The 27911-nt window shown below is 33.7% G+C and overlaps 1 protein-coding gene across 2 annotated transcripts; it reads right to left on the reverse strand.

Moving 5' to 3' along the window:
• Positions 1 to 4329: 4329 nt before the first annotated feature.
• On the reverse strand, positions 4330 to 27887 carry LOC110652212 (1-acyl-sn-glycerol-3-phosphate acyltransferase 2). 2 transcript variants are annotated; one of them, XM_058143803.1, is made up of 11 exons: positions 27699 to 27887; positions 27122 to 27244; positions 24877 to 24916; positions 24667 to 24740; positions 24297 to 24356; positions 23617 to 23694; positions 23329 to 23487; positions 19776 to 19901; positions 5286 to 5378; positions 4959 to 5045; positions 4330 to 4832 (listed from the first exon to the last, which is right to left on the reverse strand). In XM_058143803.1, the coding sequence occupies exons 1-11, from the start codon at positions 27879 to 27881 to the stop codon at positions 4590 to 4592; spliced, it is 1266 nt and encodes a 421-aa protein (XP_057999786.1). In that variant the 5' UTR covers positions 27882 to 27887; the 3' UTR covers positions 4330 to 4589. The 2 variants fall into 2 exon arrangements, with proteins under 2 accessions (XP_057999786.1, XP_021663460.1); XM_021807768.2 differs by having other exon boundaries at positions 27464 to 27885.
• Positions 27888 to 27911: the final 24 nt, after the last annotated feature.

Here is a 27911-nt window from a genome sequence, read left to right on the forward strand (position 1 = left end):
AGGTTTTCTGTATCGTATATATATATGTATGAAGGTAACATGCTTCGCCCAAATTCTCCTTTCTTTTTAAAATAAATTATAATTATATTTTTATTATTTAAATTAATTTTAATATTTATATAAATTTTTAATTTTTAATTTATTTATATTTAATTTTAATTAAATATTAAATTTTATAACAAATAATTAAATAAAATAAAAAATTAAAAATAAAACATATTATTAATTTACCTATTATTTATAAAAATAAAAAATATATTTATAATAATAAATAAATAATTCATCACTAATATATATTTTAACGATAATAACATGTTGCTAGCTTTATAAATTAATCACTAATATTATTTAGTGACATAATAATAGATCGCTAATAATTTTATCAAGACTTTTAATTGTTATTATTGCTAAACTAAACTTTTAGCGATAAAAAATTTATAACTGTAATCTTAATGATATCAATATTATAATATATTATATTATCATTAATAATTTTTAATAATAAAATATTTATCATTAAATACAAGTAATTTCATTTTCCAATATTATAAAAATTAATATAAATTAAAATTTTAATTTTATTTTAATAATAATTCTACTTATATTAAAAAAATATATTATAATTCTTAATTATATAATTATATAATTAAAATTTTATAAGTATTATTAATTCATAAAAAAATTTTAATTTATTTTAATAAAATTAATAAAAAAAATTAAATACGGAATATTACTCTTATTAATTTTAAGTATCTATAAAATTATAATTTAAAATTTATTTAATTTTTCAATAAAAAATATTATATATGTGTGTATTTGGTATTTTTTTTAATAATTAATTAATAAATATAAAAATATAAATAGAATATTTATGAAATAATTAAATTATTTTATAATTTTTAGATTTATAAAAAAAATAATTAATAAATTAAAATCTTAGTCATATTATAAACTTTATTTCAAAAAATACTTCCATAAATAAAAATCTTTAACTCATAAGCAATTTTATTAATAGTAAATGATGATATGTAATTTAAATGTTTAATATTAAAAAAATTCAAATTTTTGTCACTATAGCTGTTTTTTTTTAACAATTTTAGCATGGTTTTAAATTTTTTTTAATTTATAGTTAAAATTAATTTAAATCAATTAAAATAATATAATTTTGATTATTAATTTATCTTTCAGCCATAATTTTAATTATCAATTTATTTCATTTTTTACTGCACATTAAATATAATAAATATTTATAATCAAATCAAAATTATTGAAAATTAAAAAATTGACTATAAGAGCAAAAAATTAAAAAAAAATAAAGAGTAAGGAGAGGAAATATTAGAATTTCCAAAAACACTCTTCATTATTTTATTATTTAAAAAAAATACAAAAAATGTGTTTATGACAAATTAATAGTTCTAAAATTCTTATTACATTTCAAGCAATAAAATACATATTTTTTGCCTTATAATCTCTATTTTAAACTAACTATAATAACTTTTTTAAAAAAAATAAAACTATTTTGAAAATAATAAATTTTAATTTATAAAATCAAAATATTTATATTTTCATAATATCGTATTTTATTTATAATATTTTAATTAATTAAAAGAATATAAATTATTAATTTTATTTTTTTATAACTTTTTGAACGAACTTTAATTAGATGTAAAATCCAGACATACTAATAAATAACTAAGTTTAGTTAATTATTGAAAATAATAGATAATAATAATATTATATTATATAAAAAATAAATAAAAATTATACGAAAAAATAAATAATCACGTGTTTATATAATGAGTAAATTAGTATGCAATGCACATTAAGATAAAAATTAGTTAATTTGAAGCATGAGAAAGAAAATTTGTATATTTATTTGTCTGAAGTAAAATTGCATTTACTTTGTAGGACAGACAGAAAATTATAAATTGCAAAATAGTCTCTAATAACTAAAATTATTCATCCTAAGGACCGAAGCTATGAAAGAAAATTGAAATATATTGGCAACAAATTGCTAAAAACTCCTAAATTACAATGTAATTAACACTTAGGTTTATGGTTTTAAACCATGTCTTTTTTTATTAAAAATGTACTTTTTTTTTATTAAAAATGTCTTTTAAAAGAGAAAATCAACAAAATAAAGATTTGAATCCAAAAATAATTAAAAAATTAGTCAATTCAAGGAATACATTACAAATAGTTGTTTTTATTTTTATTTTTATTTTTTGAAATTATATTTTCAAATTTTAATGATTTAAATATTGATAATATATTAAAATATTATAGATAATGTTTATAATTTTTATTTTCTCCCATTGTCACTCTTGATTTATATATAGAATTAAATATTTTGTAATCTCTCTCCTTTTTATATGTATATCAAGATATAAGAGAGCTTAAAATCGATTTTTATGTGATCGGGCTAATCGAGCTCAAGTCTAAACACTTGACGAATTCGAGCTCAAAAGCAATCTCTAAAGCAATTACGAAAGCGATCCGCTTCCCAAGTTCGGTTAAACAAAGAGACTAACGCCATTTAAGGTTAGATCAACTGTAAATCACACTGTTAATCATGGCTAATTTCAAGCATAACTTTTGAGATATATTATGTTATGACCTAAGTAAGGAATGGGCAAATATCTAGTTTAGATTTCACCCCAATCCTTATATAAAGGAAGTGAAGGCTCATATCAAGGTACGTTATAGAAACTCTCCACAAAAATTAGTTAATACTTATCTTTTCAGTTTATTTTTACTATTGATTTGAACATCGGAGTTGCCGCAAACTAACTATTGACTCTCATTTGTTTTTTGATTCTCAGGTGAACTTCGGTCCAATCAAAGGGAGCAAATCAAATATCCAGAAGACTCACAGCAGCATCACTAATATTTTATTTAAAAAAGCTATAAATTTATAACAAATAAAATATTTGCCATTAAATATGATTAAAATTTTATAAAAAAACATTTTTTTATTTAATTAAATAGTTAATTTTGATAATAATTTTATAATTATGTTAATTAAATAGTTATTTTTATATTAATTTTATAATTTAATATTATAAGTTTATAAATATTTAGAATAATTAAAAAATAAATTAATATAAGTGAGATTCGATGCTTAATGTTATTTATTAATTTTATTGTAATTAATGAATAATTTTAATGAATTAATAATACATATAGAGTTAAGTATATATAATTATATAGGATTTTTAGTATAATTACACTAATATTAAAATTTTAATTTATATTAATTATAATAATATTATAAATTAAAATTATTTATATTAAGCGATGGATAAGTCATTAGCAAAAATTATTAACGATGTATTTATATTAAATAATTTCTCATTACTGAACGTATTACAAATGGATTACTTGTAGCTAATAATTATTAGTAATAAATTTGTATAAAATAACTTATTACTAAAAGTGTTAACTACAGATATATTATCAATAAAAAGTATTCGTAAAGATTTTATATAAAATCTTTTTAATTCTATAAGTATTAACAATAGATATACTGTTGCTAAAAATAATGGATGAATTTTAGTCTCTAATTTATGTTATATAAACGGGAATGCAAATAGGAAATCCAACCTTGTGCAACTTTCAAAATTTTAACATTAATAGAATTTCTATTAAAATTAAAATTTTAATTTAGATTAATTAATTAATAATTTTTATAAAAATTAAAAATTTTAAATTTATATAAATTTTAAAATTAATTGAAATAATAAAAATTTATAATAAATTAATTTTAATAGCTAATTAAATTTACTCCTTTATTGATATTTTTATAAATAATATAAATTAAGAGGGTATTATTCCCAACGCCAATGTCCTTTTACCCTTTCATACACTTTTATATATATATATATATATATAATAATTAAAAAATGTATTATATGACTAACACATAATTTAATCATTTAATTAAGGATCATAAAATAATTTAATGTATTTAACACTAAAATTATTTTAAAAAGTTAGAAAACATAAAAAATAATATTAAACTATATACACTTATAATTAATTAAAGATACATTAAGTTACACACACACTATATATATATATATATATATTACAATCTTAATTATATATAAATTTACATATTTTTATTAAAATTATAAAATATATCTAAAAATCATATGTATAAAATTGATTCTTTAATTTGGTACATTTCTTGAAGAATAACTAAAACAATGAAGAATAACTAAAACAATAAATATAAATTCAATCCGGAACCGTAGGAACCATGCTCGGCCCTAGGCAAAACCTGTCATTAATTTTCGCTATAAAAAAAAGAAAGGAAGGGCGAAGGACTAGCCCTAATCAGAGCACTGATACATACATGCTAGAGCCACTGTTGATACAATGTACAGAATGAACCTAATTGACTGGACAAAAATGAACTGACATGCATACAATATGTGCAACTCACAAAATTAAAGACATAACTGTTCATACTACCCTAAAATGAAAACATACAAGTTTTACAGAGAGGGAGACACTAAATGTATCATCACAAAAAGGCATTTGATTAAGTTATTGCTATGTGTGAGATTTAACTAACAGAATGTGACTTAATGTTGTTTGTCTTGTCCTGTTTCTGATGGCTCTCCTGCATTCTTGGGCTTTGCTGGGACAACCTTGGCAGGTGTCGAATGCTCTGACTGACTAAATCGAATCAATATCTGCATAAGGACAGTAATGACAGCCAGTGCGGATGACGATATCGCAATACCCTTCCACGAGGACATAAGTGAAGACCACTGGAGGAACTTCAAGACCCCAAAAACAAGCAAGCATGCCCAGGACGTAACAACCTGGTCAAATGATGGAAGAATTAATAGAACTGCAAAATCTGAACACAAAGAAGGTAACCCAGTAAACGACCCTTAACAAATGATTTAAGATGTAGTTTGGTTGAGTTACTAAAATCAGTGTCTCACCACAAGAGACTTAATTGGTCGGCCAATGTCCTGCAATTCTTGGTCACTGAATGTGTCTTCAGTGTTATGCTTGTCCAATAATGCATCCTAGCACGCAAAAAGGCAAACATTAAGAAAATCACAAGAAGGAACTTAAACTAATTGCTCACCAGATAAGTAAGTTGGAACACATAGGCATTTGCATTGCACAGACCTCAAACAGACATCATCACAAAGTTCACTCTCACTTTTACTTACAATTTCATATGCAAAGTTTCAGACACATAATAAAACTATATTGTCAGAGTGTCAGACCCTGCAACACGTAGTTGAACAGTATACACATACCTTTGCAACAAAAATATCTCTACACCATTGCGCAACAGCATCATCTGATTCAGGTAGATCTGTCATCAAATGCCGTTTCAAGTGTACATGCACCTGCAAGAGGGTAACAGGTGTTTTTACCATTCAAAGAAATGAATTCCATACAGTTATTTCTTGGCAAAGAAACAAACTACTCAGAAGCTCAAATTACATAGATTCAAAATTTTTAGAATATTTTCCAAATGATTTATCTCCTCTAACCATACTCCCAAACCCAATAAAAAGGGAAAACTAAAATGCATGAACAAGCACCCTAAAGCATTCAGTGGGTAGTTTCCAAATTGTTTAGGATGTTTCTATATGAATTGTCTTTTCCAATCCAATCTCCCCCAAGAGAAAGAAAAACTAGAGTTCATACACATAAAATAGCCTACTTTTTTTTTACTCGGTTCTTTGCATATTCATCATATTCCCAATGAATTCAATAAATCTATACTTTCTTGCACTAGACAACTGGCAAAACACAAACTATCAAAATTACTATGAAGTGAAACTTAGTTACCAACTGCAGAACTGAATTGCCAGCCCAAGGTTTTAAATCATTGCCACAGTCATCATATCGATGTGACTATTACATAGTGTCCTAACCAAAGTGTAACAGTTGTAGCCAGTGCTATCATATTATTTAACAAATTTTATTTGAATATAAAATATGTAAATTCTCTCAACAACAATAACAACGAAACTTTAATCCTGAACTAGTTGGGGTCTGCCACATAGATCCTTTTGCAACGTTTTACAAAATAAATGGTTAACCACAATTATTGCAATAATAATTTTGTTTTTGAACAGTATTTTAGTAAAAATTATTCAAAACTGACTATTAACTCAAATTAAAAATCTTGAAATAAAAATTCAAGAAACTAACTTTACAGTTTATATACATAAATCATATTCTTATATAAATGCATTAACATACCAAATTATTTCAAGAATTTGATATTAAAAAAAAAAGACAAATAAGGATTCATTGTCCAATTGCTATGCATTAGGTTATAATTTTGTGGTACACCAAAGAATACCATGCATTAGGTTTTTATAAGTAAAAAAAGATCATTTTAAACATTAGGAATACACATTAAGTTTTAAAATGACCATACTCACTCCCAGGCATGCCCCCCACAAAACTACCCCCTGCGGCCCTGCACCCTCTTCTCCTCTTGTGCTGGAATCAGCTAGTATACAGGGCCAAATCAGCTGAAATTAGACTGCATGTGATAGAAGCAGCCCATTAGTGAATCATGAAGACTTGGGCCAAGATCAAGCACCAAAGCCCTTAAGGGTATATTATAGAAAGAAGCTGGGAAAGAAGAATGAGCTGGCAGGAATAGAAGATTCTGGCAATGAGCTGAGTCATTGGGAAGTTAAGCAGTTAGAGGAAATTGCGGATGAAGAATTGCAAGGCAATTAGTACTGTTGAAGCATTTTCTTTGTATATAAATAATGAAAAATTGCATAGGGGAGGAGGAGGGATTTATGTATTTAGCAATTTGCTAAGAGCTAGCTTGAAGCTGGTTGGGGAGAGTGTCTCCTGGTTTGTTGGGTTTATGTATTTAGCATTTTGCTAAGAGCTAGCTTGAAGCTGGTTGGGGAGAGTGTCTCCTGGTTTGTTTTATTTTAAAGGAACAGAGTAACTCTAATTGCTGTATGAGCATTCTCTATTTTATAAAAAAAAAAAACAAGCTAAGTTCCATTTCTATTCTGATTATTTACAATTTTGTTCTTCACTCTATCATTTGGTCCGACCTGCCATTGTTTTTCCTCCATGCCCAAAACAAGAATGGAGGGACGAGTTGATTCGGTAGAGAAGAACATCACAGACTTACAACAGTTGGTTTCCGCCATGAAACTTGAACAAGAGCAATGTATGTCTTCTTTTCAAGCAGTACAGGACCAGCGTTTCTCTCGCATAGAATCATTGCTTTCTTCTATGGCTCTCGGCAAATCTACAGTTCAGGAAGTGGACCCTTCTCTTCAGTCTCCTACCCACGGCACTTCCACTGTTCATCCAGTCACTCCACCTGCTATAGTTGACGCTGTTGGAACTTCTACTCTTTATCCGGCAACCCAACCAGTTGTCGTTAATGATTCGTCCCTTGCTATTAAGAAAGTTGAGCTTCCGAACTTTGATGGGGTAGATCCGGTTGCTTGGTTGGCTAGAGCAGAGCAATACTTCGCCATTAACAATACGCGAGAGGAGATGAAAGTTCAACTTGCCTTGGTGTGCATGGAAGGCCCGGCGTTGCACTGGTTGCGTTGGCTTCGTCTGCGTACACCCAATCTTTCTTGGTCCCAGCTTACTCTGGAACTCCTGCATCGTTATGGGGGAAATATGCGAATCAATCCTTATGAACGCTTGTCTACTTTGCGTCAAGATTCTTCTGTTGATGCTTATATTGATGCTTTTGTAGCTCTTGTTTCTCAAATTGAAGGCTTGTCAGACCAACAGTATTTGGGTTTTTTCCTTAGTGGTTTACGTGATGATATTCGAGTGCACATTCACTCTCAAGATTCCACAGATATCTTTCGCACTATGACTCTGGCTCGTGAACTTGAGTTGGAAAATCAATTTATTCTACAGTCAGCATCTCAACTGAAGCGATGGAATGACAGTGGAATTCGTTGGTCTCCTCCTGGGTTTAGCCCTAAAATGGATATGGGTAAACAAAGTTATGGGGCTTCTGTTGTTACTAAAACCCAGCCCATTTCTAGTGTTTCTAAATTACAAGAGTTATCAGTACAAAAATCTCCAGACCACAACTCTTCTGGTCCATCTAAGCCTTCCTTTCTTCCCACAACAACGACACCACCTCAGCCATCTGCCACTTTCTCTCGCAACCGGGGCACCCGACACTACACCCACCAAGAATTCCTAGACTTGCGAGCTAAGGGACTCTGCTATAAATGTAAGCAGCCCTTCCACCCCATGCATGAGTGCCCAACCAAGTCTTTGAGAGCTTTAATTATTGGCGATGATGAAGAGAAACCACCAGATCCTGATTTGGGTTTATCAGAACTTGACCCTCCTCAGATTGAAGTGATTAATGAGGCTCATTTCAACACTATGGACCTTCCATTTTATTCTATTGGAGGCATTTCATCACCAAAAACCTTGAAGCTCCAGGGCAAAATTCATGGTACTGATGTCACGGTTCTTATCGATAGTGGAGCCAGCCACAATTTCATTGCAGGTAATCTCTCTTCCAAACTCAATTTAATGGTTGAATCAACGCCCTCTTTTGGTGTCCGATTGGGTGATGGCCATAGGGTTCAATCAATGGGTGTTTGTCGACAACTTCAAATCGATTTGGGAAATCTGGAAGTTACAGCTGATTGTTATCTATTTCTGTTGGGGGGTGTCGATATTATTCTTGGAGTAGCATGGCTGGAAACTTTGGGGGAAGTTCGAATCAATTGGGCCACTATGCAAATGTCTTTTTCTTGGAAACATGAAGTTATTACCCTCTCGGGCAACCTTTCTCTTACAAGATCTGCGGTAACTGTTTCTCAATTGCACAAAATTATTGATGTTGATTATTCAGTATATTTATGGCAATTATCTAATGTAGCAGCTACTTATGAATTTGAAAATGAAATCTCTCCATCTCAACAAAATCAATTGCTGTTACTTCTGAATCAATTTCAGCATGTTTTTGGTGATATTGAATCTCTACCCCCCCATAGGCAGCATGATCATATTACTCCTTTGGTTGCTGGCACCACTGCTGTGCATGTCAAACCATATAGATATACTCATTTTCAAAAGGATGAGATAGAGAAGTTAGTGCGGGAAATGCTTGCTGCAGGAATTATCAGACCCAGTTCTAGCCCTTTTTCGAGTCCGGTTCTATTGGTACGAAAGAAAGATGGCAGTTGGCGTTTTTGTGTGGACTATCGGGCTCTAAATAAAGCTACCATTCCGAATAAATACCCCATTCCGGTGATCAGCGAAATGTTAGATGAGCTCAACGGGGCAAAATATTTCTCCAAGCTAGATCTTAAATCGGGTTACCATCAAATTCGGGTAGCCGAGGAGCACATTCCAAAGACTGCTTTCAGGACTAACACTGGCCATTATGAGTTTGTGGTAATGCCCTTTGGATTAACGAACGCTCCAGCAACCTTTCAGGCTACCATGAATGACTTATTCCGCTCATACTTGCGCAAGTTTATTTTGGTTTTCTTTGATGACATCTTAGTATATAGCTCAAGTTGGGAGGAACACCTGCGACATTTGCAAATGGTATTTCAGCTTTTGTCCACAAACCAATTTCGGGTCAATAAGAAGAAAAGTTCTTTTGGGAGAACAACTCAACTCAACTCAACTAAGCCTTTATCCCAAAAATTTAGAGTCGGCTATATGGATTCGCTTTTTCCACTCTGAACGATTTTGGGTTAAATCCTCAGAAATGTGTAATGCTTCTAAGTCATGTTGTACTACTCTCCTCCAAGTCAATTTAGGTCTACCCCTTTTTTTCTTTCTATCCTCTAACCTAATGTGCTCTACTTGTCTAACTGGAGCCTCCGTATGTCTACGCTTCACATGACCAAACCACTTTAATCTCCCTTCTCTCAACTTATCTTCAATTGGCACCACTCCTACCTTTTCTCTAATACTTTCATTACGGACTTTATCTAGTCATTTGGGAGAACAATGGTTGAATATTTGGGGCATATAGTTTCAGCACAAGGTGTCACAATGGATCCTGCAAAAGTAACTAGTGTGCTCAATTGGCCACAACCGCAAACATTGAAGGCAGTGCGGGGATTTCTAGGGTTAAATGGCTATTATAGACGGTTCATAAAGAATTATGGCTTGATCGCACAACCTCTTACTCAATTACTTAAGAAAGAATCTCAGGGGAAATTACAGTGGACACCTCAAGCTCAGGAAGCTTTTCTTTCTTTGAAAAATGCTCTTGTTTCTTCTACAGTTTTGGCTGCTCCGGATTTTTCTACAACATTTGTTTTAGAATGCGATGCCTCGGGAAAAGGTTTAGGTGTTGTTTTGACTCAAGATCGAAGGCCTATTGCTTTTTTTAGCAAAGCTTTATCTGCTCAAAACCTCTCTAAATCAACATATGAAAGGGAAATGATGGCTTTAGCCTTGGCAGTACACCATTGGCGCCCTTATCTTTTGGGCAGAAAATTTTTAGTCCACACAGACCAATGTAGCCTACGGCATCTAGTGGAACAGCAATTGCATACTCCTGCACAACAGTTTTGGGGTGCAAAGTTGATGGGTTATGATTTTAAAATTGCTTATAAACCTGGAAAAACAAATGCAGCAGCGGATTCTCTTTCTAGGCGGGATGGGGAACTAGAATTGCAGGTTATTTCTCTTCCACAGTGGATAGATTGGTCTCAGCTTGCGAAGGAAATTGCTCTTGATCCTCAACTTAAAAAAATTATGCAAGACCTTCAAACTCATCCTCATTCTCACAAACATTACTCTTTAATTCAGAATCATCTCTTCTACAAGGGACGTATTGTCTTACCTGCATCATCAGAATGGATACCTAAGTTTCTGACTGAGTTTCATTGTACTCCAACTGGAGGGCATTCTGGAGCATTCAGAACTTACAAAAGACTTGCTTCAAACTTTTATTGGCCAGGCATGATGAAACGAATTCAACAATTTGTGGCAGAATGTTTGATATGTCAGAAACATAAATATGAAGCTTCATCTCCAGCAGGGTTGTTACAACCTCTGCCAATTCCTAATCGAGTATGGGAAGACATCTCCTTAGATTTCATTACTGGTTTACCTCGCTCATTCGGAATGGATGCAATTCTAGTGGTGGTAGATCGTTTTTCTAAATATGGCCATTTTATTGGGTTAAAGCATCCTTATACTGCTCGCACCGTGGCTGACGTGTTTGCTAAAGAAATAGTAAAACTACACGGCCTGCCTCGGTCAATAGTAAGTGATCGCGACCCCATCTTTCTTAGCCTTTTCTGGTCTGAACTTTTCCGTCTTCAGGGCACTCAGTTGAGGATGAGTACTGCTTATCACCCTGAAACAGATGGCCAAACAGAGGTGTTGAATAGGGGGCTTCAGACATACCTTCGTTGTTTCATTTCTGAACAGCCAAAACACTGGAGTAAATGGCTATCATGGGCTGAATACTGGTATAATACTAGTTATCATTCAGCAGCAGGAATGACTCCATTTGAAATAGTCTATGGGAGACCTCCTCCCACTCTCACTCAATTTTTACCTGGTGAAACTAAAGCTGACGCAGTAGCTCAAGACTTGTCCACCCGAGATGAATTGCTCCGCCAACTGTCTTATAATCTCAATAGAGCTCAACAACGCATGGTTAGGGCTGCTAATAAGCATCGAAGAGAAGTGGAGTATAAGGTTGGGGATGTTGTTTTCCTTAAGATTCGCCCTCATCGACAGTCTACTCTTTCTAAGATCATTCATCCAAAATTAGCAGCCCGCTATCTTGGTCCATTTCCAATTATTCAGAAAATTGGTGCAGTTGCTTACAAGTTGCAATTACCAGAGTCATCAAAAATACATCCCATCTTCCACGTTTCTCAATTAAAAAGGGTTGTTGGACAGCATCCAGTGGCTACTAATTTACCTAAAGACATGGAAGTTGATGATGAGTTAGTAGAGCCTGAGACTTTATTGCAGAAAAGATTAGAAGTAGTTAATGGGATTCAAGTGCTACAGGTCTTAGTCAAATGGAAGGGCAAACCCCTAGAGGATGCTACCTGGATGTCATATGTTGATTTTGTGAATCAATTTCCAGCTGCCAACCTTGAGGACAAGGTTGTTCTCCAAGGGCGAAGTACTGATAGAAGCAGCCCATTAGTGAATCATGAAGACTTGGGCCAAGATCAAGCACCAAAGCCCTTAAGGGTATATTATAGAAAGAAGCTGGGAAAGAAGAATGAGCTGGCAGGAATAGAAGATTCTGGCAATGAGCTGAGTCATTGGGAAGTTAAGCAGTTAGAGGAAATTGCGGATGAAGAATTGCATGGCAATTAGTACTGTTGAAGCATTTTCTTTGTATATAAATAATGAAAAATTGCAGAGGGAAGGAGGAGGGATTTATGTATTTAGCAATTTGCTAAGAGCTAGCTTGAAGCTGGTTGGGGAGAGTGTCTCCCGGTTGTTGGGTTTATGTATTTAGCATTTTGCTAAGAGCTAGCTTGAAGCTGGTTGGGGAGAGTGTCTCCTGGTTTGTTTTATTTTAAAGGAACAGAGTAACTCTAATTGCTGTATGAGCATTCTCTATTTTATAAAAAAAAAAAACAAGCTAAGTTCCATTTCTATTCTGATTATTTACAATTTTGTTCTTCACTCTATCAGCATGAGCCATATCAAACATTACAGCCAGTACCACCACTGTCCTAGACTATGTTACATATTATAGGAAGAGGAAGAAGAATAGTAATAAGTAGTGAGAGTTGAGTAGCTGAGATTTTTGGAGGGAAAAGATACTTTAGTAATTGACTTTTTTGTTGTTTGTTAGAAGCAGTTACACTACTTTGTTGTACAAGCAGTTACACTTCTCTTGTATAAAAGGGAAGTCTTTTCCTGTATTCATTCATTCAAGAATCAATAACAGAAATATTTTCTCTCTTCTTCAATATTTTTCTATTCTCTTCTCATCCAATCTCTATTCTCTTCTCACCCAATCTTCTATAATTCTGCTTTAATCTCTATTTCTGAGATTAATTCAGATCTGATCTTTAACAATTTGGTATCAGAGCTTGTAGTGTGAGGGAACCAGCCAATTTCAGATCTGAAGTGTCGCAAGATGACTAGATCTGGAACAGTTACCCAAGAATCTAGGGTTTCAGAGTTGGAGGAACAAGTTAGGGTTTTACAAGAGGATTTTAAGAAAAATAAGGAGGAATTGCGTGGGGAAATCAAGCAATCTGCAATAGAATTGAGGGAGGAAATCAAGCAATCTGCAATTGATACCAGGAAAATTATCCTGGAGGAGTTCCGATCATTGTTTGGTGCAAATTTGGCTGAGAAGGCCAAAGGAAACCAGCATGAGACAATGAGGAGGCTGGTACTTCTATGGCTACTCTTGGAGGAAGGGGAATACTTCCTGCGCCAAGGGAGAACATTACTACAGGTCAGAGAGGGGCTAATAGTGCTGGATCTACAACTGAAGTTGAAGGTATGTCCAGATTTTTGCCCAAAGTTAAGTTGATTACTTTTGATGGTAAAGAACCTAGGGTTTGGCTTAGGAAATGTATTAAATACTTTGAAGTGTATGATATTCCTAAGGATCAAAAGGTGGGAATAGCAAGTTTATTTTTGGTGGATAGGGCTGATTCGTGGTACCATAACTGGATTAAGGGGGATGGAGGACATTCTTGGGAAGATTTTGAAAAGGAGTTGTGTGGTAGATTTGGAGATGAAGGATTGGGGGATATAATTGAAGAATTTATGAGAATGAGACAAGAAGGTACTCTTGAGGAGTATCAGGACAAATTTGAAGACATTAGAATTAGATTGGAAAGGGAAATGCCTCATTTAGGAGAAACCTATTTTCTGTCCAGCTTTGTAAGTGGATTGAGGGATGATATTCGACCTATGGTCAAAATGTTCAAACCAACAACTCTTTCGCAAGCTATTGAAACTGCAAGATTGCAAGAGCAGCTTTTGAATAATACCAGAAAACCTAATGCCTATTCCAGACCTTACCAAAGCAATTATAGACCTAATAACTCTCTATCTTCATTACCTACTACTTACAGAACTGTTCAAAATTCTCAACGATATCCTTATGCCCCTAAACCACCTAATGCAGACCAAAATTTCCATCTGAAACAACCTAATTTCACCAATCAAAATCAGTCTGCACAGAAAACTTTACCTACCACTAGTCAATCTTCTGTTAACCAACCAGCTATTAAACCCAATTTTACCAGCTCCAATGCTTCTAACTCCATCAGACAGCCCAAACCTTGCTTTAAATGTGGAGAAAAATATTTCCCTGGCCATCAATGCAAGCAAAAAACATTAATGTCCTTGCAAATGTCTGAAAAAGAAGGAGAAGTTTTTCAATTGCAAGGACTAGGGGAAGGAGAGGAGGAATGGCATGATGTAATGGAAGGGGATATACCTGATAGTGCAGAGGCAAGAACTCACGATCCATGCTATTGAAGGAATTCAAGGAGCTAAAACTATAAGGGTCATTGGAAGGCATCAAAATAGGGAGCTACTAATTCTTGTAGACAGTGGTAGTACTCACAGTTTTTTGGATGCCAAAGTAGCAAGTGAATTGAAGATCCCATTGGTGAAAGTCCCTGCAATATCTGTTACAGTAGCAGATGGCAGAAAAATTGCAAGCAATAGTGTGTGCACCGCATTTAGCTGGAAGATTCAGCAATAATCTTTCAATTTTGACTTGAGGTTGTTGGAAATGGAAAGTTTTGATATGATTTTGGAAGTTGACTAGATGAAAACATGTAATCCCATTCTGTTTGATTTTCAGAATTCAAAAATCAGTTTTAAGAAGGATGGGAAGTCAGTAACTTTGCAGGGAATTGGTGATTTGGGTTCTCACTCTAAGCTACTGAATTGTATGAGTTGTCAACAGCTTTTACACAAGCAGGGGAAGGATTTTCAAACTCCCTTGTTTTGCATACAAGTTTCTGAGTCACATTCTTCAGTAATTCCAAATACTGCAGCATTCTCAAGTAATTCTGTTGCATTTCAAGGTACTGCAACACCCTCAAGTCCTTATTCAGTTGAATTGCAATCATTATTGGATGAGTATCATGGGATTTTTGAGGATCCAAAAGGCCTGCCACCTTTCAGAAGTCACAACCATTCAATTCCCTTGGTACCTTCAGCATTACCTGTCAATATCAGGCCTTATAGGTACCCACATTTTCAGAAGATAGAAATAGGGAAACTTATGGATGAAATGTTACAAAATGAGGTCATTCAACCTAGCACCAGTCTATATTCTTCTCCAGTACTACTTGTTAAGAAGAAAGATGGCTCTTGGAGATTTTGCATTGACTACAGGAAGTTGAATGATCTTACTATTAAAGACAAGTTCCCAATTCCTATTATAGATGATCTTCTAGATGAGCTTCATGGTGCTTTAATTTTTTCTAAGATTGATTTAAAAGCTGGATACCATCAGATTAGGATGAATCCTTCTGATATTCACAAAACAGCTTTTAGAACACATCATGGGCATTATGAATTTACTGTCATGCCCTTTGGGCTAACAAATGCCCCTGCAACATTTCAAGCACTCATGAACCACATCTTCCAGCCTTATTTGAGGAAGTTTATATTAGTGTTTTTTGATGATATTTTGATCTATAGCTCATCTTGGGAACAACATTTACACCATTTGAAATTAGTCTTTCAAGTTTTGCAGCAGCAGCAATTGTTTGCAAAACTAAGTAAATGTTCATTTGGCAAGGCTGAAATTGATTATTTAGGCCATATTATATCAGGGGAAGGGGCAGCAACAGACCCTACCAAGATTAAAGCTGTTTTGTCTTGGCCAATACCAACTTCAGTCAAAGAGTTGAGGAGTTTTTTTGGATTAACTGGGTATTGCAGAAAATTTGTTCAACACTATGGTATTATCAGTAAACCACTCACTGACATGCTTAAGAAAGATGTTTTTCAGTGGGGTGAGACAGCTCAAAGAGCATTTGATCATCTCAGAATAACCATGTCTCAAGCTCCAGTTCTAGCACTTCCAGATTTCAATAAACCTTTCATTGTTGAAACTGATGCTAGTGGGACAGGTATGGGGGCAGTTTTACAGCAGAATGGACATCCTATAGCCTTTATCTCTAAGGCTTTTGGCCCAAGAACTAAAGCACTGTCAGTCTATGAGAGAGAGCTGCTAGCCATTACCTTTGCTGTCTCTAAATGGAGACATTACCTAGAGCAAGGGCCATTCTTTATTAAGACTGACCATGAGAGTATCAAACATTTATTGGAGCAACGGTTGCACACTAATTTGCAATTGAAGGATACAACTCAACTCAACTCAACTAAGCCTTTATCCCAAAAATTTGGGGTCGGCTATATGGATTCACTTTTTCCACTCTGAACGATTTTAGGTTAAATCCTCAGAAATGTGTAATGCTTCTAAGTCATGTTGTACTACTCTCCTCCAAGTCAATTTAAGTCTACCCCTTTTTTTCTTTCTATCCTCTAACCTAATGTGCTGTACTTGTCTAACTGGAGCCTCCGTATGTCTACGCTTCACATGATCAAACCACCTTAATCTCCCTTCTCTCAACTTATCTTCAATTGAAGGGTGTTTCAAAATTATTGGGGCTGCAATATAAAATTATATATAGAAAGGGGGCTGAAAACAAAGTTGCTGATGCCTTATCAAGGAAACCTGCTGTGGATGGTCAACTTTATGCTTTACAATCTTCATTGCAGCCTACTTGGATGGCACAATTGATTCATAGCTATGAAGGGGATGTCAAAGCTGCTGAATTCATCTCTCATTTGTCAATAGATGAGCAAGGCCACCCTGGTTATTCCTATAAAAATGGATTGCTATTCCATAAGGATAGGTTGTATTTGGGCAGCAATGGTAATTTGAGAGAGCATTTGTTAGTTCTTTACCATAATTCTCATCTAGGTGGTCATTCTGGAATTAACGCTACTTTTGTAAGGTTGAGCAGACATTTTTACCGGCCTGGTATGTTGAAATCAGTGGTGGACTAGATTAAAAGCTGTGATACTTGTGCTAGGTGTAAAACAGAAACATGTGCCTCTCCAGGGCTTTTACAACCTTTACCTATTCCAACTCAGGCATGGCAGCATGTTACAATGGATTTTGTGGAGCAACTACCAAAATCTCAAGGCAATGATACTATTCTAGTGGTGATTTGCAGATTTACAAAGTATGGGCACTTCATTTCATTACAACATCCTTTCACAGCCTCAACTGTTGCTAAATTGTTTTTAGATACTATTTTTAAGCTCCATGGCCTTCCTGTTTCTATTATCACTGATAGAGACGATTTTTACAAGTTTATTCTGGAAAGATTTGTTTAAAATGATGGGGACTAAGCTTGCTTATAGTACAGCCTATCACCCTCAGTCAGATGGCCAATCTGAGAGATTAAATCAGAGTATGGAAGGGTATTTGAGGTGTCTTTGTTATCAAGCACCTCATTCATAGGTTAAATGGCTTCCTTTAGCTAAATGGTGGTATAACACTAGCTATCATAGTGCCTTGAAACTGTCTCCATTTGAAGCTTTATATGGTTACAAGCCAGCTCCATTGACTTTTCTGCCCCTTGAGAATGCTTCAGTAGGTGCAGTGACTGATTTTGTGCAAGATAGACAGCATATGTCTCAGCTTGTTAGAGATAACTTGCTAGTAGCGCAGAATAGAATGAAGCAATATGCTAATAAAAAGAGGTCTGAAAGAATTTTTGAAGTGGGGGATTGGGTGTATCTTAAATTACAACCCTACAAGCAGAGTTCTATAGCCTTAAGGAAAAACTTCAAGCTGGCAGCAAGGTATTATGGGCCTTTTCAGGTGGAAGCTAAAGTTGATACTGTGGCTTACAAACTGAAACTACCCCCCAATTCCACTGTACATCCTGTGTTCCATGTTTCGTTATTAAAGAAAAAGGTTGGCAACAATACTGTGATTGTTCAGGATCTACCTCTTTTCCAGGATGATACAGTAATAGTGACTCCAGAAAAAGTTTTGCAGATTAGAATAATTACCAGGCATGATCAGCAAGTTCTTCAAAGACTTATCAAGTGGATGAATTTACCTGAAGAAGAAGCTACCTGGGAGGATCAAACCTTTATTCTTTCTCAATTTCCTGAGTTTCAATCTTCTTGGGGACAAGAAGATACTTTTTTTTGGGGGTTATTGTTACATATTATAGGAAGAGGAAGAAGAATAGTAATAAGTAGTGAGAGTTGGGTAGCTGAGATTTTTGGAGGGAAAAGATACTTTAGTAATTGACTTTTCTGTTGTTTGTTAGAGGCAGTTACACTACTCTGTTGTACAAGCAGTTACACTTCTCTTGTATAAAAGGGAAGTCTTTTCCTGTATTCATTCATTCAAGAATCAATAACAGAAATATTTTCTCTCTTCTTCAATATTTTTCTATTCTCTTCTCATCCAATCTCTATTCTCTTCTCACCCAATCTTCTATAATTCTGCTTTAATCTCTATTTCTGAGATTAATTCAGATCTGATCTTTAACAGACTAGTGGATGGATCAGGTAACATCATATCAGTCCTCCCATTTTCCGTTACAAATTGGCCAATATTTAAAAACACGCACTCGACTACAAGCTTCACTTGCCTGTGCAGATTATATAAATAGTTGAGAAAACACATAAAACACAATCATTCATTTCATTACCCAATCCCATTGCCATCAACCACATTATCCGTAAAGCATTGCATGCCCAATGAATCATGCAGTTGTTATTCATGACCAGGTCAAATTTAATAAAGAGATGCCCAATGGTTCAATGGTCAAGTTAGTAGGAAAAACGGGAATCATGCTCAACACTATTACATAAAATGTTAACAGCAAACACTGGATCCTTCGCTTCTCTGTGGATTTGAATGCCATGTTATTCCCTTGTTGAAAGATGATATAAGTTAAATGTCCTCTAATAGTTGCATACATGTAGCAAGGAAAAACCAAACAGAAGACATCACAGATATTGTTTCAACATTCAATCATACATGTAAACTGCTTCATGAAATTGATCCTTAAGGTTCTGTTGACTGTTATTAGAATCTTACAATTCTCAATTTGAATCTTACAATTCAATTCGATTCCCCATCCTAGTGATTTGAATCTATGAGGTGAAAATGTACCTGAATTGCATAATTCTCTATTTGAATCGCACGATTCTTGACTCCATTCCCCATCCCAGAGATTTGAATATATAGGGTAAATAACAAATGTACCTAATTGTGACTAAATAGAAAGAATCCATAATGAATCGGATGAATTGATATGAATCAACCGATTATTCACACAATTTGGTCGATTCTTTTTCTATAGGTTTGTTAGACCCTATAGCTTAAATATTTAAGATTTCACTTCATTTTTGCTATGAAAAGTGCACATTTCCTTAGCTATTTTTCTTTCCACCAGCCATTTTCCCCTCTCCCTCTTCTTTCCTTTTCTTTATTTTTTTTTTTTTTGTAAATTTATTTCTCTAATTATAGTTGTCAAATTATGACATTTCATATTAATATATTCTAACCTTTTAATGTAACTTACTATCCTTTTTTATTATTTAATTATTTGATCAAATTTAAATGGGAGTTCAAGCACATGCACGATGATAATCATTGTCTACAATTCAAGAGTTCATAATTTATAACATAAAACTATTTAACAAAATAAGAATACATTGTTCTATTATATAGCATACTTCTAATTAGCTAAATGATAATTCTATATTTATCAAAATTATTCACTTACCACTGAGGATTGACCCTTGAAGAGCCTGAGCATTGTAGGTTGAGGCGAACTTTTGGGGATGGCTAATGTAACATCATAAACGGCTGGAACAAATGAGCGCATATTACTCACTGCTGAAACAAAACCCTGAAACAAACAAAACGTACAAGCCATCAAGGTGGATGACTAAGCACATATAAATTTGAATAGAATTCACTCACACATATATTGATTTCATTCAGAAGGAAGAAAAGGGGCGAGGGGCAAGGGTAACTTAACAAAAAGTGAGTCTTGAATGCAACACTGCTATCTCTTACCAAGCTATTCAGCAAGTACCCACAAAAGCAAGAAAGAAAATAAGCAACAAAAAGAGAACACCCAGTCACATCCTTTTATTTAATTACATTTCTGTTATTTGGAGAAGGTTTCAACACAACAACATATGCAATTTCTCATAAAGTTACCTGATAAGAATGAAACTGAAGTACATGCAAACATATACTGTAGATAGACAAACAAGCAAGCAAATTGAGGAAACAATATGCAATACCCCACCAAATAAATAAATACACCCTACACACCATGGTATGAAAGCTAATGAGATTTGTATAGCACCCATAAGCAGTAAATATGTATCAATGTAACAATCCAAGGTTCCTTAGTGGGATTCATTCAGAATATTTATGAAATATTTTCCCTTTTATTTTTTGAGGTAAACACAAGTTATATTGCAAGCAGTATATACTGTTACTTTAGCCCAAGAGAGAACCTCATTTCCTAACCCAAAACTATTTTAAGAACAAGATAATAGTAATAACATTATGTTTTAGTTTGGTTTGGTTGTGTTCCTTGAGTTAAATAGTTTAATTTGGTTTTAAAATTTATGAACCTAATTTTACAATTTGGTTTGGATATTTATTCAAACTACCATCTACTCCCTTACGCAAGGCTATATCAGTACTTCAGTAGCCAGGCCTACAACACCCTATTATGTGTCCATAAGTGATGAAGGATGCAAGAGCAATAGACATGACTGGAACATGTCTAAACCTCGATCATCCTTAAATGTACAAAGAAAAATGAATTCTAGACTACACGACAAGGTGAACAAACTAAAATTTTATTTAATTAGAATCTCTCCTTAATATTACACACAAAATCCATATTTATAAGAGTAGAAAATTATATTTGGACAATTTTACAAAGGTAAGGGGCTGGTGGGAACCAGGCATTGGATGAAACTGCAACTGCATGCTAGATTTCTTCATTCTGACTACAAACAAATTCTGTTCCAGCACCACGAATAATATAACTATGGTCAGAAATCAGTTCACATGTATACAACTGAACTTCTTAGATTGGCCAAAAGGGAAAATTGATGGGGAGTGAAGGGCAGAAAATAGCTAGATACTTGAGCCTGTTTGGCATTGAGAATGAAACTGCTTTGTTGGAAAAGCAATTTTTAGATGGATGTTGGAAAAAGCATTTTGAAATAGTTGTTTTGCTATTTTGAAGGTTTTTTTTTTTTTTGAGAAAACGCTATTTTGAAGTTATTATAACTAAAACATGTCAAATTTAAATTATAACCAAATTTTAAAGCTCTCTAATGAACATTTTTAAGATAATGTTTTTCCTTGATAGCAACTCAAACAATAATGCCAAACAGACAACGCTTGACCACTTGAGATCAGCAATTTGAGATAAAATAGGAATGATAAAAGCTCTAGGAGTACCTTAAATACAAGGAAATAAGAGATAAACCAACTAAACTACTACAATTATTATTAATAATATTTTAATCATAGCAGGTTTGTAGAACCCATGCATCAGACCCGTCTACTTGATGAAAATTCACCCTCGAGTTGATTGCTTGAACTTGTAATCTCTCAAGCCAAAAAAGAACAAATATTTCAAATATAGTATTAGCTGCAATTTCTTCAAGTAATTCACCACAAACACCTTTGCTTGAACTTTCATCAGATTAACAATAGTTGCCAATTATGGAGCAATAGTATAATAGATATAATTAACCCCAATAAAATCAATAGTTTGCAGCATAGAAAAGCCTAAAGTTCAATGAAATCATGAGAATCTTATGTCATCCCTGCTACTTCCAACATCTTGCGAATATTGGCGTTCATTAGAATGGTTAGTTTCCAAGTCTTCCTTTGTTTCTCATCAAGGTGAACAGTGCCTTACATTCATCTCTGAATGCATTCCTTTAGTTGCTGGTCACTAAATCAAATTCTTGATGGTAAGACTACTTGTTCTTGTCAACAATTTGTCCCAAATCTTCAAGCCCACCGTTATCTTCAATTAGTGCATGTTGAGCATGGAAAATTAACTTGGCTGGTGACTAAATTACTACAATTACCAAAATTCTGTTACAAGTAATGTTTCAATTACAGTAGGTTTGCAGGACCTTGATACCCAATTATATTTTCAGATCATTGATATTATTGTCCCTAATTTATTATTTTTGCTTCATAATTCTGCCCAAAATGAAGTGATTGAAATGAAATCCATGGCTGAGAGACAACATGAGACCTTTCAATCAGCCTATTAGCCTAAAGAAATCTTTCTACAAGGAAAATGTAAGCCCTTTTTACTTCTGCAATTTCTTCTCTTTTCTTGTCCAACTACTCTCTCTCTCAAGATAGAAGAAAGACCTCTAATCTGAAGACCACTTATTTTTTAAAAAAATGCAAGATATTAAATAACATCACTTTGCACACACAAGTTTGGAATTAATTTCCAATAAATTTCCTCCATACAAGCTATTTTATAATAAATGTTTCATTGATATTATGTTACATAATCTGGCCGCATAAACCATCCTAGAGAGGAAATAATGATCTCTCTCTCTCTCTCTCTGTGAGTGTTTTTGGTGGATTGTTTCATTTGGTCGGGATAGGGGGATAAGTCTAGAAGGAATGTAATCACATTAACTCCACTGCAACATCTAAAAGAAATGTAATCACATTAACTCCACTGCAACATCTAAAAGAACTTCTGCTCAGTGAAAACAAGGATGGTATTAGGAAACTTAGCTATTCATATAAATCCTTGACCAAGTATTACCAACATGCTTCTGCTTTCGTACAACTAATGAACAGCATAAATGAAGTTCAAACAGCAAACAAGGAAAGACCTTTGAAAATTTTAGAAATGGCCCAACCAAAGCAGAAAGCTAAAGTCAAATTTAAAAATCAAACCAATGTCAACACATACAATTAACAAGATAACCAATATTTTAATCACAAAATAGACAACTTAAGAGGGGGCAAATCCAAATAAATAATGAATAATAGGCAATATAGGAAACGCGTTGCACCTTATAGATAAACTTCAGCCAAATTACTTCAGCGATAACCAGTTTGAAGCTAATAATGCCAAACCATTAGGTACTTAAAAAAAAAAAAAACAATTATTAAAGAGCATGCCAATAGATTAGGTCAACCCAAGATGGTTTTGTTATTCACCTATTTCTTTGTTGCTTCTTTACCTATTTATCTTCTTGAAAAAGAAAGAAAGTTGTACATAGGAGTAAAAAGGATGAAAATAAGAATTTGACCTTAGTACGAGGAATCAAAACATTCCTAGGAATAGGGAGCCCTTCTGAGGCTGCATATTCCTGAGCTGCTAAAAGCTTTGCCTGTGTAAAACGCGTTCCTTCAACAAAAAGAGCCAACCAAAATGGTCGAGGGAAATCTTTTAGCCGTTGGAGACCTGACTGCAGACATAAGTCAACAAATTCAAACAGGATCAAGAGGCATCCAGACACAGATACATATGCATTTATGGCAATGCAAGTGGCAATAAAGGAAACATCCATATCTAGAACATACTTATGAACTCATACCTTTAAAGTGTTTTCATCCTTGGCCCAACTTCTTTCCAGAAAGAGGTATTCAGAAAACCACATGGACCAACCTATTACCTACATCATTTTGTGAATAGCAATTATCCTCTATGCATGGGTAAGTGCAGATCACAAAACTAACAAGTCAAATGCAAATGTATGACATTGCATATAAAAAGGCATAAGAAAATAAGCTGGAAGGAGATGGAAATAAATGAAGCAATATCTTAAACACGCTAATATTTCAGATATTGTCATAATTACATTTATTATGGAATCTTCAGTAACTAATGCTGCTTAATCACATTCGTTGCCTAATTTATAGAGCATTTTGAGGGAGAAATCAAAGACTAGTTCATGTGAAGGATGAAAGAAATATCATCTGCTCAGAATTTTGCTTCTCTCTAAGTTCCTACTTTAAGCTAACAATCTCTTCAGATAACTTATCCTCCCTTTACGACATACATGGATGTCTGACATCAAATATTGGTGTTAATTGTTAAATCACTTCTAAGTTCTGGATCCATTGATTTGACTAGATTCACAAATTAATAATTCTAGTCCAATTCTCAGCAGGAGAAAGCTCAACTCCAATGTTTAAAACTGAAAACGTATACCAGAAATGAATTTCAGGCATCAAACTTAATCAAGTTATCAAGGCCTTTAGGGTTAATACGTACCGGAAGGACTTTTGATGATTTCTTCATGACAGCTATTGCACTGCCAAGGCATCCTGCCCTCTGTCATAAATGAACTCAGTGATTAGCCAGCAATAAAAAGATTAAGGAAAACAAAGGAGACATGAATTCTCAAATGCAACAGGAACATAGATGCACATGGAATTCACTTTAACTCAAATTATTTCTGCATTAAACTATGAGTACAGCATAAGAAAAGATTATATGAATATGCTGATGGTAACTAACAACAGCTCGGCATTTGTTTGTGTGGCTAGGTATGCATCCATCTGAATGAACATATACATAATTTTAAATTGTGCTTTTCATGTGTATTCTACTAATGGCAGTCCAAACAAGTAGCTAAATATACCTGAGCCAAAACCCATCCAACAAGCCAATCAATGTCACTTCTGTGGTTGGACATGACAAGTGCATGTTCTTTGCCTGAAAAATTCACAGCATGAGCATACAAATAAGACACTGAGTAGATTTCTGAACTAGACCTTAATTTATCCTCCACCAAACATGAGATAACGACAACAAACAGGCACTGTCTTGGTTAACAAGAGCTTTGCCTTACCCAATAAATGGAGAGTCTCCTGATCTGTAAACAATTGAACCTGCGGGCACAAATGATCAAGATTGAAACTTTCCAGAAGATAGACTTTAAATAAAAATATAAGAGAATAGAAAATAGACAATTATCAGAAGCTACATCTGCATGCTATTACTTCCTTAGTAATGCTCTATCTAAAAGGTATCTTGCAGAATAAGTTGAAAGACACAAAGGGAAAATAGAGCAAGAGAAAGAGGAAATGTTTTGTTTCCCATTTGGAGAGTGGAGCAAATAAGTTATGAGGGTGAGGATAATGAAGCAAGCCTTGTAAGGAGAAAAAAGGTGGGGAAAAACTATGATTAGGATATAATTCAAGGGTTTGTTAAAGGGGGTGTTGGATCCTTGGTAACAAAGTTTTGAACTGCTTGAAGGATATGATTTTCAAAAACACAAAAGATTTACCAATCGGTGGATGGGGAAAAATACTAACTTGCACTGAAAAGCATTAAGGGAGTGAAGAGCTAGGCCACCCTAATGGTGAGGCCAATTCTTGCCCAAAAGGCCAGACTTATGGATCCACATCAATCCATGGCTTATTAATCCGAAGGATATGGAGATCTCTCCTACAAGTTGCAAGATTACTCAAAAAGATAGAAATGAGGCACAAGATTACAAATTTACAACTGCAAATGTTCAAAAGTGAATAGGTAAGTCTTCCTGTATTATTTGTCAAATTATATCAGTATATCACAGTATTTGTGTTATAATAGTTAGTTAGTCACATAACTTATTTTATGCACTTTCAAAAGAAAAAAAAGGTCAATTTGATTTTATCTGACTTGGAACACTTGAAGATTGAATGGATTAAGTGCAATGAGTTAAAGTTTACAAATATTTTATCTGCTAAAGAATGACAGCAAAACAAGAATGTGCACACACAAAGAGGTGTCTATGCACATCAAATTATTTTAAAATGGCCTAATATACAGATTTGCCTCTGAGCTAAATGGGAAAAGTTTATTACACCATTGATATTTTATTTTGACCGATTAAACACATGAAATTTTACTTAACCTATTGTTGAATTTTTATTTTTGCAATCAATAAGCACCAAAATTTGCTCAACTCATAATAATTTAATTGAATAAATCATCAAGTTTATCCATTATAAAGTGGGGAAAAAAGATATATCAAGTGATATATTTAATCCATTACTCATCAAGAATCAAGAAGATTATGTGTATTGATTAAAAAAATAAAAGTTAAAGGATGAATAGGCAAACACCAAAAGGTCAATGGTGTAATATATCAAAAAAAAAGGTCATGGGTTCAATAAACCTTTCTTAATTAATCTACAAGCAAATTTATGTACTCTGCCATTTAAAAATGGCTATAAAAAGCACTATACATGTTTAAAATCCAATTTTAGGTACCTTCTAAACTTTAATTACAATGGCAATAGATTAAATTATCACAATCTTTATGGATCTAACTCAAAGCAATAACCCTCCTTCTCTCTTTCATTTTTAGATAGGAAAAGCATCACTTGCCTAACAAACAAAGAACAATAGTTGCATACGACTACATATCGATTGGGCATGGTCTAGTCATCATAGAGATATTTTCAAAAACCAAACTAAACCATTTTATCATAGAAACCAAACCATAATTTGGTTTGTAATATAATTTGGACTTTTTCATTGGATGCAAGTCAAATATAAGATCCAAAAAAAATCATGACCTATCTATAAAAGATATACTAAATGCAATATTAAGGAATAAAATAATATGCAAAAATTTACAATTTAATGCAGTTCAGAGGATTACATTCTGGTCTAATTTCTATAAAATGAAAAACCAAATTAAACCATAAATTATACTTAACGCTAAATTATTAATACAGCTTAGTGTGCCATTTAGATTGAATGCAAACACCCTTGATTTACTGGGTGGTTTAAGCATCCTCAAGATTCAACTTGAAAACACATCTCATGTAGAACACTTCAATAATTTGTTTTCGCCTTTCAGCATCAAAGACCAAAAATAGAGAAATGCAGGAGCATCCACAGACAGAGAATGAGATTCCATTTAATCAATCAAGAAACGACTTTCCAGGAACAATAGCAGCATCATCTTCAACAGATGCCCACACAGGCGAAGTAGATGATTCAAACTTCTCAACAAAAACGCCAAATTGAAGAAATTGTAAAGGTATAATAATAATAATAATAAAATGTCATGATAAGAGATGAGTTTTTTAGGTTGAAACCTTAACTCCAGCCCACCAATCAAAAACCCATACAAGATCCAGCCACAACAACTCCGCCAAAGCTCGATTAATCGTTCTGTATGTGTTCTTAGACAATGGCCGAATAAGGACAAAGCAGATAGCCTGAAAAAAAGAAGTCATTATCATGTAGCTTTGGTTAAATCAACTGTCATCTAAGAGACAGTGTTTGAATTGCGTAACGAAGTAGAAAATAAACCTAAACTTAAATGGAACTCTAAAATTTAAACAAAACCCAGAAATCGAAATCCATCAACAAAAACAATCACTGAATTAAGCCATCTCTAAAAACCCATAAATGAAAAAAAGAATCACAGGAGATACCTGAATGAGATTAATAATAAGGCCATACGAGAAGAACAGAAGTCCCAATGGCACGATGACAACAGCCGCAGGAAGCGCCATGCCCCAAAATCACCACCACCGCCAGTAGAGAGAGATTGATTGAAAAAATCGGAGATGATACACAAAACAAAAAATAAATGAGGGCTTAAATTTTTTGGATGTATTGGAGTGGATTTAAGAGTAATTATGGAAAGGGATTGGATAGGATAGAGACTTGAGAGTGTGAGGCCGTGCACTGCGTCTGTGCGTGCGTCAGCTGTGGTATGGTCTGGTGTGGCAGATATGGAGACAGCTTAAACAGCAGTTTCCCGGAGAAGACAAAACTTTCCTTTCTTTTCCTTCTTCCGTCTGCAACTGCCGCGAGTTTTCTTCTTATTTTACGCACCATTACAATCATCTCCTACCCGCAATCGGCATTTGCCTCGGG

The sequence above is a fragment of the Hevea brasiliensis genome, chromosome 3, assembly GCF_030052815.1.
Source record: "Hevea brasiliensis isolate MT/VB/25A 57/8 chromosome 3, ASM3005281v1, whole genome shotgun sequence".
NCBI lineage: Eukaryota > Viridiplantae > Streptophyta > Magnoliopsida > Malpighiales > Euphorbiaceae > Hevea > Hevea brasiliensis.